This window comes from Artemia sp. Qi Xiang Cuo, chromosome 18, assembly GCF_049724085.1.
Source record: "Artemia sp. Qi Xiang Cuo chromosome 18, ASM4972408v1, whole genome shotgun sequence".
NCBI classification, from domain to species: Eukaryota; Metazoa; Arthropoda; class Branchiopoda; order Anostraca; family Artemiidae; genus Artemia; species Artemia sp. Qi Xiang Cuo.
The window spans coordinates 55650970-55663131 of record NC_142811.1 but is presented as its reverse complement, the minus strand read 5'-3'; the positions used below and the strand labels follow the sequence as shown (position 1 = coordinate 55663131).

The 12162-nt window shown below is 36.7% G+C and overlaps 1 protein-coding gene across 4 annotated transcripts in view; it reads left to right on the top strand.

Annotated features, from left to right (window-relative positions):
• The window catches only part of LOC148941667 (protein misato homolog 1-like), a 179924-nt gene that overhangs the window by 87915 nt on the left and 79847 nt on the right, over window positions 1–12162 (top strand). For all 4 annotated transcript variants that reach the window (XM_089104394.1, XM_089104395.1, XM_089104396.1 and 1 more), the window contains one exon: window positions 2642–2889. In XM_089104394.1, coding sequence (XP_088960520.1) covers window positions 2642–2889 — 248 coding nt within the window. The remainder of the gene's footprint in view (window positions 1–2641; window positions 2890–12162) is intronic.

Here is a 12162-nt window from a genome sequence, read left to right as displayed (position 1 = left end):
CACAGAAAAACCGAGATGGTTCAAGTCTGTTGAGCTTCAGATAGCAAAGAAACGAGAAAAAATATGGCTGAGTATTTGGATTGTTTGTGGAAGACCCGTTTTTGAATTGAAACGCAGCAATAAATTGAAATATAAAGCAGAGCTGAAAAAATACCGTATTATATGACACCATTTCACCGGAAATAAGACACAGTGGCAAAATATAATGCGAACTGATGGAAGTTCACCTAGTTCTTCTCTGACTATGGATGATTGGAATTCTTATTACACGTCAGTTCACGGCATCGAAGATTTTGCCATAAGTAAATATTATGAAGAGAAGGTTGCTAGCTGACTTGGAAGTTTATCAGGACAGGATTGCGTTGTCGCCATATCTCTGAAACAGGTTAAAACCGCCATAAGAAAAGCTCTGTCTAAAGGTAAGAACGGGATAGACGCTGACGGCCTTTCAATAATGTACTTTCAAAACTTACCTGATAGCTTCTACTCTTATCTGCAACGTCTTTTCCAGATGTGCGTCACTAGGGGAATTGTTCCCGACAGTTTCCTAAAAGGAATTATAACATCGGTTGCGAGGAAAGGGAAAAACACCAATGATTGTAAAGCTGACAGACCTATCAGTGTATCGTGCATTTTGAGTAAAATATTTGAATATGCTTTTTTTCCCGAGCTAGACACGGGACTTTATGGAGATAACCAGCTTGGATTCCAAAGAGGTGTTGGCTGCCCAGAGGCACACAGACTACTAGCAAACGCGCTAATGGATTCAGTGAGTAAAAAGTCACCTCTTTGTGTGTGCACAGTTGATTTATCGAAAGCGTTTGATAGTATTAGTCACATGCAATCTCTTGACACTCTATTGCACAGCGGCGTAAGTGTGAGTATCGTCAAAACTATAAAATTTTGGTACGCAAATTCAACAGTATCTGCCAAATAGAGAGATACAGTTTCAGAAACAATTCAAGTCAAAAGAGGCGCGAGGCAAGGCAGTGTTCTTAGTCCTGTCATATTAAAACATGCGATTTCTCAGATTCTGAACCATATCTCTTCATCTCTTCTGCTTCACGGTACCGGCTTATCTTATATAGCTTACGCCGATGATGTTCTTCTTCTCAGTAGATCGAAGACAGACTTGCAAGATAACTTAAACAGACTGCAAAACGAATTTCAGTTAATCGGACTTTTGATTAATATTGAAAAGTGCGAGCTTCTAGCTTCCAACACGGCTAAGGGCGATAGTGTTTCCCTTGTAAATCATTCAGTCCTTGCTGTGTCAGAGTTGAAATACCTCGGGTTGATGATTTCCGAATTGCTCCCCAAAATCAGGAAATCCATTGTGAAGCACACAACCACCGCCATCAAACGTGCTTACGGTACTTTGTTCCAAATCGGGGGCGATACTCCAGGAAATCACTTGCTTATATTTATCGCTCAGTTTACCAACCTCACGTTATTTACCTCGCCGGTGCGACTCATCTACTTGCCGAAAGTGAGATAGGTAAAATTAATAAGTTTTATTTTAGATACGCAAAGTTTCTGTTGTTTATTCCCAGGCGGCACCGAAATTCTCCTCTGAAAAATTAGGAATTATGAATCCAGTCAAAGAATGGTCGAGAATCCGTGAGAAGTCTGTGATAGAAGTGATACTGAACAGACGAAGTTTTTCTCCAATAATAACTTAAGTGTTTCTTTTTATTGGTGTATATATATATATATATATATATATATATATATATATATATATATATATATATATATATATATATATATATATATATATATATATATATATATATATATATATATATATATATATATATATATATATATATATATATATATATATATATATATATATATATATATATATATATATATATATATATATATATATATATATATATATATATATATATATATAATATACAACCTATAAGTAAGGAGTGACACGGCTCAATAGTAACCAAAATATAGAAAACACAATTTTGATACCAGTAAATATATCGGTTCGTTTTGAGTTTAATGTTGCTCCTTACTTTCAGTTGAAAAAACGGTTTTTTATTGAAGGAGGAAACCAAGGAAGGATTTTTTAGGGAAATAAAAATAAAGAAATCAAGATGAGAATACGGTTTTATAGGGCTAACGAAAATGCTAGACTAAACAAGACGAATATTTCGGTAGGACAGTGGCGTCCCTCCTTCAGCACTATAAGAGAAAGTTTCAAAAAAGCCTATGAACATTTTCTGATCGAAAGTTCGAACAAAATTAACCGGATAAAAATAAAAAGCCAAAAAAATACAGTGCGGAAAGGAAAAAGAAATAAAACCCGAAATTGGCAGAATTAAAAAGCCTATCAACGCAGGTAAAAAGCAGATAAAATCAAAATTAACAGAATTCAAAGTTTTAAAAAACCAAAAAATTAGCTACAAAAGCGAGCTCCTCACCAATATCCACTAATAACAAAAAACAGCGCTCTACCAATTACAATAACAAAAAACAGCGCTCTAGTTCAATACTGGACAGGCGACTAGTTATTTTTTTTTTATTCGTCAGCTTTATGTTTTTAAACAATATAAAAATTTATTTTTTATTCTGTATTATAGCAGACCGTTCTAGCTTACGAAATAATCTTTGTTTTTAGGGGATAGTGACACAAGTTCTACAACCATAAACCGTAATCTTGAATCTCAAATCAAAGTTTGGACTGATTACCTCCGTCCACATTTCCATCCTAAATCAATATTACTTACTAAAGAGTTTGAGTACCAGAGCTCGACGAAACCCTTCAACGTATTTGACTCTGGTGTTACTGAATGGAATAAATCATACCTGGGAGAGGATATAGAAGATTCCCTTAGGTTTTTTGCTGAAGGATGTGATGTATTGCAGGTAAGTCATTTAGGTGTATTTAGAAGACATAAGGGGAGGGTGCTAGAAGGGAGGCTTTGAATAGATTGGAATTGAGGAGGAGCATGCGTAGCTGTGTTTTCCTCAGGTGGCTTGGTGCTGCGGTGAGCTGTTAATAGTAGTAGTAGAAGAAGACACAACCGATATCTATTTGAATAATTGTTCTTTCTAGTCTTTCCAATTTTACAGTTTTGTTTGTAGATCTACGAAATTTGATGTCTGTCTACGGACAAAAGAACACAGTTGCGGAGTCTACGGAATACCAACAGAAAACTGGAGTCCCATTGAAAATTTTAGATTCACCCTTGACTTATTTAACTCAAATCACTAGAAAGTTCTGCTTCAAATTCTAATTCTGGTTTGACGCCAACGCGTCATCTGACCCAAATTTTGATACAATCCGATCTGCAACTTTTTTGTCAGTGGCAATGGAGTTTTTTGTTATTACGGTTTTTGGACAAAACCCTTACAAAAACGTAAATTTTAGAGATTCTTACTGGCTAGCAAAAGAGAAAAAAGTTTTACTTCTGGGTAACTCTTGTGAAAGTTTTACCTGTGAATGATGCGACGAAAAAAAGCTGCCGGGTTTTTGGGGTCATGTACTTAGGCAATGAGGGTACTGATTATTAACTCTTTCTTATGACCTTCAGCCTAACAGGGCACATAAAAGTTTAGCCCCCTAAATTGCTTATTGTACAGAAAACACCATAATATTGCAAAAAATAATTAATTATATATTGATGATAATTGAGTTCGGGAACACACGCTAAAGCAGAATTCTAATTAAAACAAATAAATATAACTCGTAGACTTACATAGGCACACCTGACAACCTTTTATTAGAACAAAGATAAAAAGAATGAAGCGATTGAAATGTAATAAAATTGAGAGACTAATTCAAATGAGAGACTAACGTCATAAATTTGACGTTATATCAGTTTATTTTACGTCAAGTCAATAGCCAAAAACAACAAAATGAAATATTCGGACGAGCAATTGATAAATTTTGAAAAGAAATTAGTAAACTTTTTCCAGAAAGCCTTTCACACATTGTAGTACTTTGAATCTCAATCTCCATTCCGTATTTTAAATTTTAAATAGTTTGCTGATGATGATTGTAATGATATTAGACGATGATTATCATGCTACTATGAATTTTTACGTTGGCCCAGAGAAGGGGACTTGTTTAAGCTGGAAACGCTTTACTTTACGTAACGTAAGCTAACTACTTGGCATAGGAAATAACGTGTGTAGCGTGAATGTCGCTTTTATATGAGTAAATAAATTTAATAGCTTTATTCTGGAGCTATAGGAAATCAATAGTAAACTGGTAAATTTTTCGAACATTTAGGCTTACAAAAATAAACAAGGTCAATGGCTTTTTTTGGAGCGATAGGAAACTACGAGTAAATATTTTAAATATTAACGCTTACAGAAATAAATAAATTTATTTGCTTCGTTCTGGACCTTTAGACCTGAGTGTGATGATATTACAGAGTCCAAAACATCATCACTGTTACGCCTAAAGATCGCATCTGACATTTTCAAACTTCTGAAATAACTGCAAAACTCATTTGCTGAGCTGAATTCAAATGGAGGATCAGTACCAAAATTCCGCCCCACTTCAAACCTTCTCATCCACATGATCCTGTAGATCCTCCCCCTGAAAGAACTGCAGATCCTCCCCCTGTTTGTAACTAATGATACGCTGCTAAGACAGTTACTTCGTCTTACAAATCATTGTAATACTAGCGCTATAATGATGCAATATTCGAAGTCAAAAAAGGATATGTTAAAGAGCATCGTTTGTTATTCTGAGGGGCAATGGATCCCATAGAAAAAGAATTGTAATGGGCCAGAAGAAAACTAAAGGACGAACCCGTAATTATCAAATGCACAGACAAAACTTACCTTAGATCTGATTTCCTCCTGCATCTCTAGTGGGCGTCAATGAGGAGCCTCTCGTAAGTGAGAAGCAGAGTAAATAACTCCCCATTCTGGGATTACGCTTGTGTTAGTGGCACGCCTGTTTCGTTCATATGTTCTTTGAAGTTATAACGTTCTTTGAAGTTATAACGTTCTTTGATGGAGGAGGCCTCCTCCATCATCTTGTGCCCTATAAATGGAAAAACCCAAACGTGAAAAATGATGAATCGTGTAATCATCAGTAATTAGGCTTGACTGATAAAACAAATAATTTAGGCTCAAGCTCATATTTTGTGTAAAATTATTTAATGAGTATAATAATAAATTGAAAACTTCACTTACCTTGGTAGTATTATTAGTAAAAACCGGTGGGAGCAGTGAAGAGGTTAAAAGTAGAATAGCCAAGGCTCAGGGTGTTTTTTTTCACAGTTGAAAAAGAGGTTGGAAGAATAGGAAGATAAGTCTACAAACCAAGATTAGAATATTTGTAAGCTACAGTGATGATAGTGGTCAAATATGGATCTGAAGCATGGGTACTCCGAAAAGCGGATGAAGATTTGCTAGATGTGTTCCAGAGAAATTGCAAACGGATTATTCTGGGTACCCGGCTGACTGACCGTATTTCAAACAGTAGGCTGTACAAACTGGATTTATTAGGAGTTTCAGAAACTCATATCCTAGGGGTAGGAAGTATGAAATTAGGTGATATAGAATTTGTTTACTCAGGCAGGAAGGATGGGGCACATAGACAAGGAGTAAGGCTCGTGATTAATAAAGAAGCTGCGAAGTCTTGTTTAGGCTGGGAAGTTATTAATAATAGAATACTAATTGCTCATTTTATGACTAATAAGTTCAGGGTATCAGTTATAGTTGTAGAATCGACTGACGGAGATACTAGTGACTCAGATGAATTTTACTTACAGTTACAGGAGCAAATAGACAGGGTTCCAGGCAGAAATATGATGTTTTTACTGGGAGATTTTAACGCCCAGGTTGGTAGAAATAGGGATATATGGTACCCTAGCCTAGGTAAATTTGGTGTAGGAAAAGAAAACAGTACTGGATACAGACTTTTGCAATTTTGTAGGTATAACAATCTAGCTATAACCAATACGGTGTTTGGTCATAAAATGGTTCATAAGTTAACATGGTATTCACGTCATGGTAAGACAGCTAACTTTATTGATTATGTTATTGTAAACCGAAGACTCGCAGGATTAATACAAGATACTAGGGTATATAGGAGTAATGTTGTTGATGTTAAAAGTAAAGATCACCATCTAGTAGTGTCAAGGGTCAATTTAAAGCTGAAATATCGGAAGGGTAACTACCTCCCGGGAAGTTATGATGTTGGTAGACTCCAGGATAAGAATTTGAGATACACTTTCCAGGAACAGTTGAATACCAAACTTCAGAGTTTAAAATTTGAAAATGTGGAAGACGGTTGGAATAATTTTAGAAAAATAATTTTTGAAGTTGCTGAAGGTGTCTTAGGGAAAAAAGCTAGAACTGCAGCTAAGAATATTAGTGAAAAAGCTTTATGATTGATAGAAAGGAGAAAGGACTTGTACAAGAATTACCTTAGTGATAGATCATATGAAAACAAAAGGAAAGTAAAGAAAGTGGAGAAAGCATTGTAATATGAACTAAGGAGGTGTGAAGGGGAGGCCCTGGATAAAAATGCTGAGGATCTGGAAGATGCAGCTAGACGGCATAATAGTAAAATATTGTACTGGGATGTTAACAAATTGAGAGGGAGTAGTCAATGCGGACTTGGCCCAGTTAAGGTAGGAATGGGGCCGCAATTAGCGATAAGGAAAAAACTAAAGAGAGATGGGCCGAAAATATTGAGAATTTGCTTAACAGATATAGAGTTGAAGGAAGAGATATAGAGGAAAATGAAAAGGTTCGTGATACATTGGATGTGAAGGAAGATTTGTTTTGTGAGGAGGAATTAGCGACACTACTAAAAGGAATAAAAAATAATAAGGCTCCTGGTGCTGATAGGGTGGTAAATGAGTTTCTTAAATATGGTTGCTCTGAGGTTAGAAATAAGTTACTGAAGATTATGAATATGATTTTTGAAAAAGGGGAAGTACCTAACGATTTTAGGAAAATCTTAATTAAGCCACTTTATAAGAAAGGTGATAAAAGTGAGTGTGGTAATTATCGAGGGATTAGTCTGGTCTCTGTAGCTAGTAAATTACTTAGTAATATGATACTTTTTAGACTGAGAGATGCCGTAGACAAAGCTTTAAGAGAAGAACAGTGCGGGTTTAGAAAAGATAGAGCATATGTCGACCAAATTTTCACTCTTAGGTTAATAATTGAGAAATGCCTGAGTTGTCAAACACCTTTGGTCCTCAGTTTTATAGATTATGAGCAAGCGTTCGGTTCTGTTGATAAAGAGCTTTAGTAAAGGTTTTATCCTTGTATGGTATACCAGGCAAATACATTAAATTAATTAGTGCTATGTACGAGAATAACACTGCTGCGGTTAAGGTAGGAAATGAGGTTAGCAGCTGGTTTTGTATTAAATCAGGAGTTAAGCAGGGTTGTGTTCTATCCCCCTTTATATATGTTATTTTGATGGACTTTGTCTTAAGAAGCACAGGAAAGGCAATTGGAGACCACCGAATCAAATGGGGAGGAAAATGTCTCGTGGACTTAGATTATGCTGATGATTTAAGCATCCTAGCTGAAAGTGTGAGCAAAATGATTGAATGTTTAGAGTTATTACGAGTTCAAGGTCCTTGAATAGGCTTTAAAAATAATGTTATGAACACTAAGTCACTAAGGCTAGGAATAAGCGAAGATGGAAAGGTGAAGTTGGGTAATGAAAAGATTGATCAGCTGGACAGCTTCACTTACCTTGGTAGTATTATTAGTAAAGATGGTGGGGGCAGTGAAGATCAAAAGTAGAATAGCCAAGGCTCAGGGTGTTTTTCACAGTTAAAAAAAAGTTTAGAAGAATAGGAAAATAACTCTGCAAACCAAGATTAAACTATTGGGAGCTACAGCGATGACAGCGGTCAAGTTTGGCTCTGAAGCATGGACGCTCCGAAAATCGGATGAAGATTTGCTAGATGTTTTCTAGAGAAATTGCTTAGGGATTGTTCTGGGTACACGGCTGACTGACCGTATTTCAAACAATAGGCTATACGAAAAATATGGTTCAATACCGCTCTCTAGGGCTATAATGAAAGAAAGGTTGAGGTGGCTAGGGCACGTTGTGCGGATGAAGGATGACAGATTGCCGAAGATTGTTATTTTCGGCAAACCGTCTAGGGCTAAACGGAAAGCAGGTTGTCCTCGTCTGGGGTGGGAGGACGTCATAAAGAAAGATTCAAAGGAAATGGGACCTTCATGGGTGGGTGTAAAAAGGCAGGTTTTGAATAGATTGGGATGGAGGAGGAGCGTGCGTAGCTGTGTTGGCCTCAGGCGGCTTGGTGCTGCGGTGAGTTGTTAGTAGTAGTAGTAGGCTTTACGAAAAATGCGGCATTATCCCGCTTTCTAGGGCTATAATGAGAGAAAAGTTGAGATGACTGGGGAAAGTTGACGAAGATTGTCCTTTTTGGACAACTTTCAAGGGCTAAACTGAAAGCACCTCCTCCTTGGTTGGGGTGGGAGGATTTCATAAAAAAAGATTTAAGAGAAATGAGAACCTCCTGGGAGGGTGTAAAGAGGGAGGCTTTGAACAGATCGGGATAGAGGATGAGCGTGCGTAGCTGTGATGGCCTCAGGTGGCTTTGTGCTGCGATGAATTTTTAGTAGTAGAAATAGTAGTCAGTGTCATACCCAGGATTTTTTTCGGGGGAAGGGGGGGGGGCTAAAGGTTTTTTTCGGGGGGGGGAAGATAAAAAAAAACTTTAAAAAACTCATCAAAAATGTGTTTATATTCATTTTGTTACACTTTTATTGAGTTGGACAAAATGTTTCGGGGAGGGGGATAACCCCCGCCCTGGATATAGCCTTGGTAGTAGTAATAATTATAATTTCATGTAACTAATATTATTTAATATAACTAATCCATAATATAATTTATTTTTTTATGGCCTGTTTGAGGCTGTAAACAGAGGTTAAGAAATGACGTTATCGAGTTAATGTGTGGCGTCACGATAGTGTGTCATTGTACAAATGAGTTCAAGTATTTCACGTTTATTGTTTGTCCATACGTGATTCGTTTTCTTTGAGAAAGAAACTGTGTATTTGAACAACAAAGAGTTACTTCCTTTGTTTCAGAAAGGAAAATGTATATATGATTCTGATATTTTTTTTTCTCCTGAATTCAAATAATCGACCAACATATTAGCAATCTTGCAATATATTTAAAACTAGGAAAAGCTGTATTTACTTTCAAACCGTCAATTACTTTCAAACCGTCAATGACAACTGCAATGGCAATGAATTGGAAGAGTGACGCTTGTCAATAGAATTACTTCCTTCAATTACTTTCAAACCGTCAACTGTCATTACTTTCAAACCGTCAATTACTTTCAAACCGTCAATGACAACGGCAATGCCAATGAATTGGAATAGTGACTCTTGTTAATAGAATTACTTTCTTCAATTACTTTCAAACCGTCAACCATCATTAATTACAAACTGTCAATTACTTTCAAACCGTCAATGACAACGGCAATGGAAATGAATTAGAAGAGTGACTCTTGTCAATAGAATTACTTCCTTTAATTACTTTCAAACCGTCAACCGTCATTACTTACAAACAGTCAATTACTTTCAAACCGTCAATGACAACGACAATGCCAATGAATTGGAAGAGTGAGTCTTGGTAATAAAATTACTTTCTTCAATTACTTTCAAACCGTCAATGACAACAGCAATGGCAATGAATTGGAAATGTGACTCTTGTCAATAGAAGCTGAAGTGTGAGAAAGAAGCTAATAATTTTGATATATATGCATGAAAATATTAAATTTTGTGTGTTGATTCTATATGTGTAACATTCGATGTCCACTACTTATGTTTGGTCAACATTAAAAAGTTCAATGCCCGATGATTATGGTGAGTAGTCAGTGGTCTTTGTTTTTTTTTTTTTTTTCTATATCTGCGTTCCAAGCCAACGAGCCTTTCTGGGGAGGGGAGGGGGTGGTTTGTGTTTGTTATATGAGTGTTTTGTTGTTTTGCGGAATAATAGTATCGAATATTTGTTGAACGTTTTTTGTTACAATAATAATAAATCCTTCTTCCCCTTCCTCTCCTTATCAAAACTGTTTCGTAAAAAATTAAATTTACTCACTTTTGATAAAGGAGAGGATGGTCATTTTTTGATGACAGTAAAATATCAAATATGATGTGTCTGAGAACGAACTATAGATACTTTTGTATTCTTCCCGACAAGGGTGGTCATGAATGCGTGTTTGTTTGTGTATTTTGTTTCACCTGGGGTGATTGCATTAGCCACTAGTCTTATAAGATCAAAAGAGGGGTCTTTCGAGCGGAAAATTGAAGCCTCTTTTCAGTAACCAAAGAGATTGTGCAAGAGCAAAGAGCCGATTCCTGCCTTTTTGTTCTTCGAAACAACCGTTTTAGCCCAAACAGGACCAGAGTACTATAAGGTAATAGCCCCTCGATGATAGGCCCTCTAAATAGCCCCTCGATAATAGGCCCTCTAAATAGCCCTTGGATTCGGATCAGCCAAAGTATAATTTGTAAAACTACGTTATTAGAGTTCTTGGTGCCACGTCTTGGCCTATTTACCTCTAAACATTCTGTCAAGTTTATCAGAGACAACGCTGTAGCGTTGCCTATAGTAAAGGCCATACGGCTCCAGTAGAAAGGCCCCTATTGACACGGTACGTACATAATTTATGCATGTTTTTATGTTTTTTGTCACTGAGAATGAAAAAACAGGATTTTTCTCACTTTGATGTATTTTCATGGTTTATTGATTCTAATGGGGTCAATGACACTTCTTTCAAGGTCGATTTATTTGATGTTTCCAAGTGTATTGTCTCCGGAGTGAAGTTTGCACATGCGCATTAACGGGAAGAGATATATTGATCTAGGACAAGAGTGGGAAGTGGATTTCTAAGAATTTGATTACATAATCGAAGGGGAGAGAATTCTGAGAAATTGATTTGCATAATCGAGGGGAATTATTGATCGACTCGAGGGGAATTTATTTGTTGTTTCTAAGGGGAATTATTGATTCAAGAAAGGGGAATTTATTTGTTGTTTCTAAGAGGAATTATTTATTCAAGAAAGGGGAATTTATTTGATGTTTCTAAGGGGCAGTATTGATTCACGAAAGGGAATTAGAAATGACATCACTTGTTTCCATTGAACTATGCGGGACTCTAAAGAGATAAATTAATATTCTATTTTTAAATATGGCTTCTCAGGTCATTAGACTTAGCGATAAATTGATATTCTATCGAAGCCATAATAGTGCAACAAAGAACATCTTGGAGATGAAGAGATTTACGCGGGAAAGGGTTTCCCAGTAATTTCAAATGTGACAGCGCAGGGATGCCAAAAACAAAAGGAACACGCAGAAATTACGTTTAGGGATTATTTGGGCGAAACCGTTTTGAAACATTTTAGAAGATGATTTAGGCGAAACCGTTTGAGGTATTTTAGAAGATGATTTTAGAAGATGATTTGAGGGTGAAACTTATGGTCGTTATATTACACTAGTTCCATTTGAACAGTCTTGTGAGGTCCCCAACCCCAACAACCCCCCTACCCCAACCCCAAAGGACCCCGACCCCTCTACCCCAACCCCAAAGGGCCCCGACCCCCCTACCCCAACTCCGAAGGAACCCCCCCCCGCCCTTAAAGACCCCACGGTCCCCCAATGCCCCCCGGGCCCCCAAAGGCCCCCGGTTCTCCAAAAGCCCCCGAACCCCCAAAGATCCCCGGGCCCCCAAAGGCCCCCGAGCCCATCCCTTCCTCCCTCCCTTTTTTGAATTTTTTAAGTTTTTTCGGACTGACTTTTTTAGACTTAGAAATTATCCAACATTTTTCTGTTTTTTTCTTTAACCCATTAGCATAGAGTTTTTGGGATAGAGTACTAGCTTAGTGTTAGTTAGAGTTGAAGTTTAGTTCATTTAAAGTTAAGAGTTTAAAGTTTTACCTTAGAATTTAAGCTTAGAGTGTTAGTCAGAGTTCTAGTTTAGTTTTATTTAAGAGTTATAGCATAGAGTTTTACCATATACTCTTAGCTTAGAGTTTTAGTTAGAGTTGAAGTTTAGTTTAGTTATAGTTAAGAATTTAGAGTTTTAGCTTGGAGTCATAGCTTAGAGTTTTAGTTAAAGTTGTAGTTTAGTTTAGTTTTAGTTAAGAGTTTAGAGTTTTAGCTTAGAG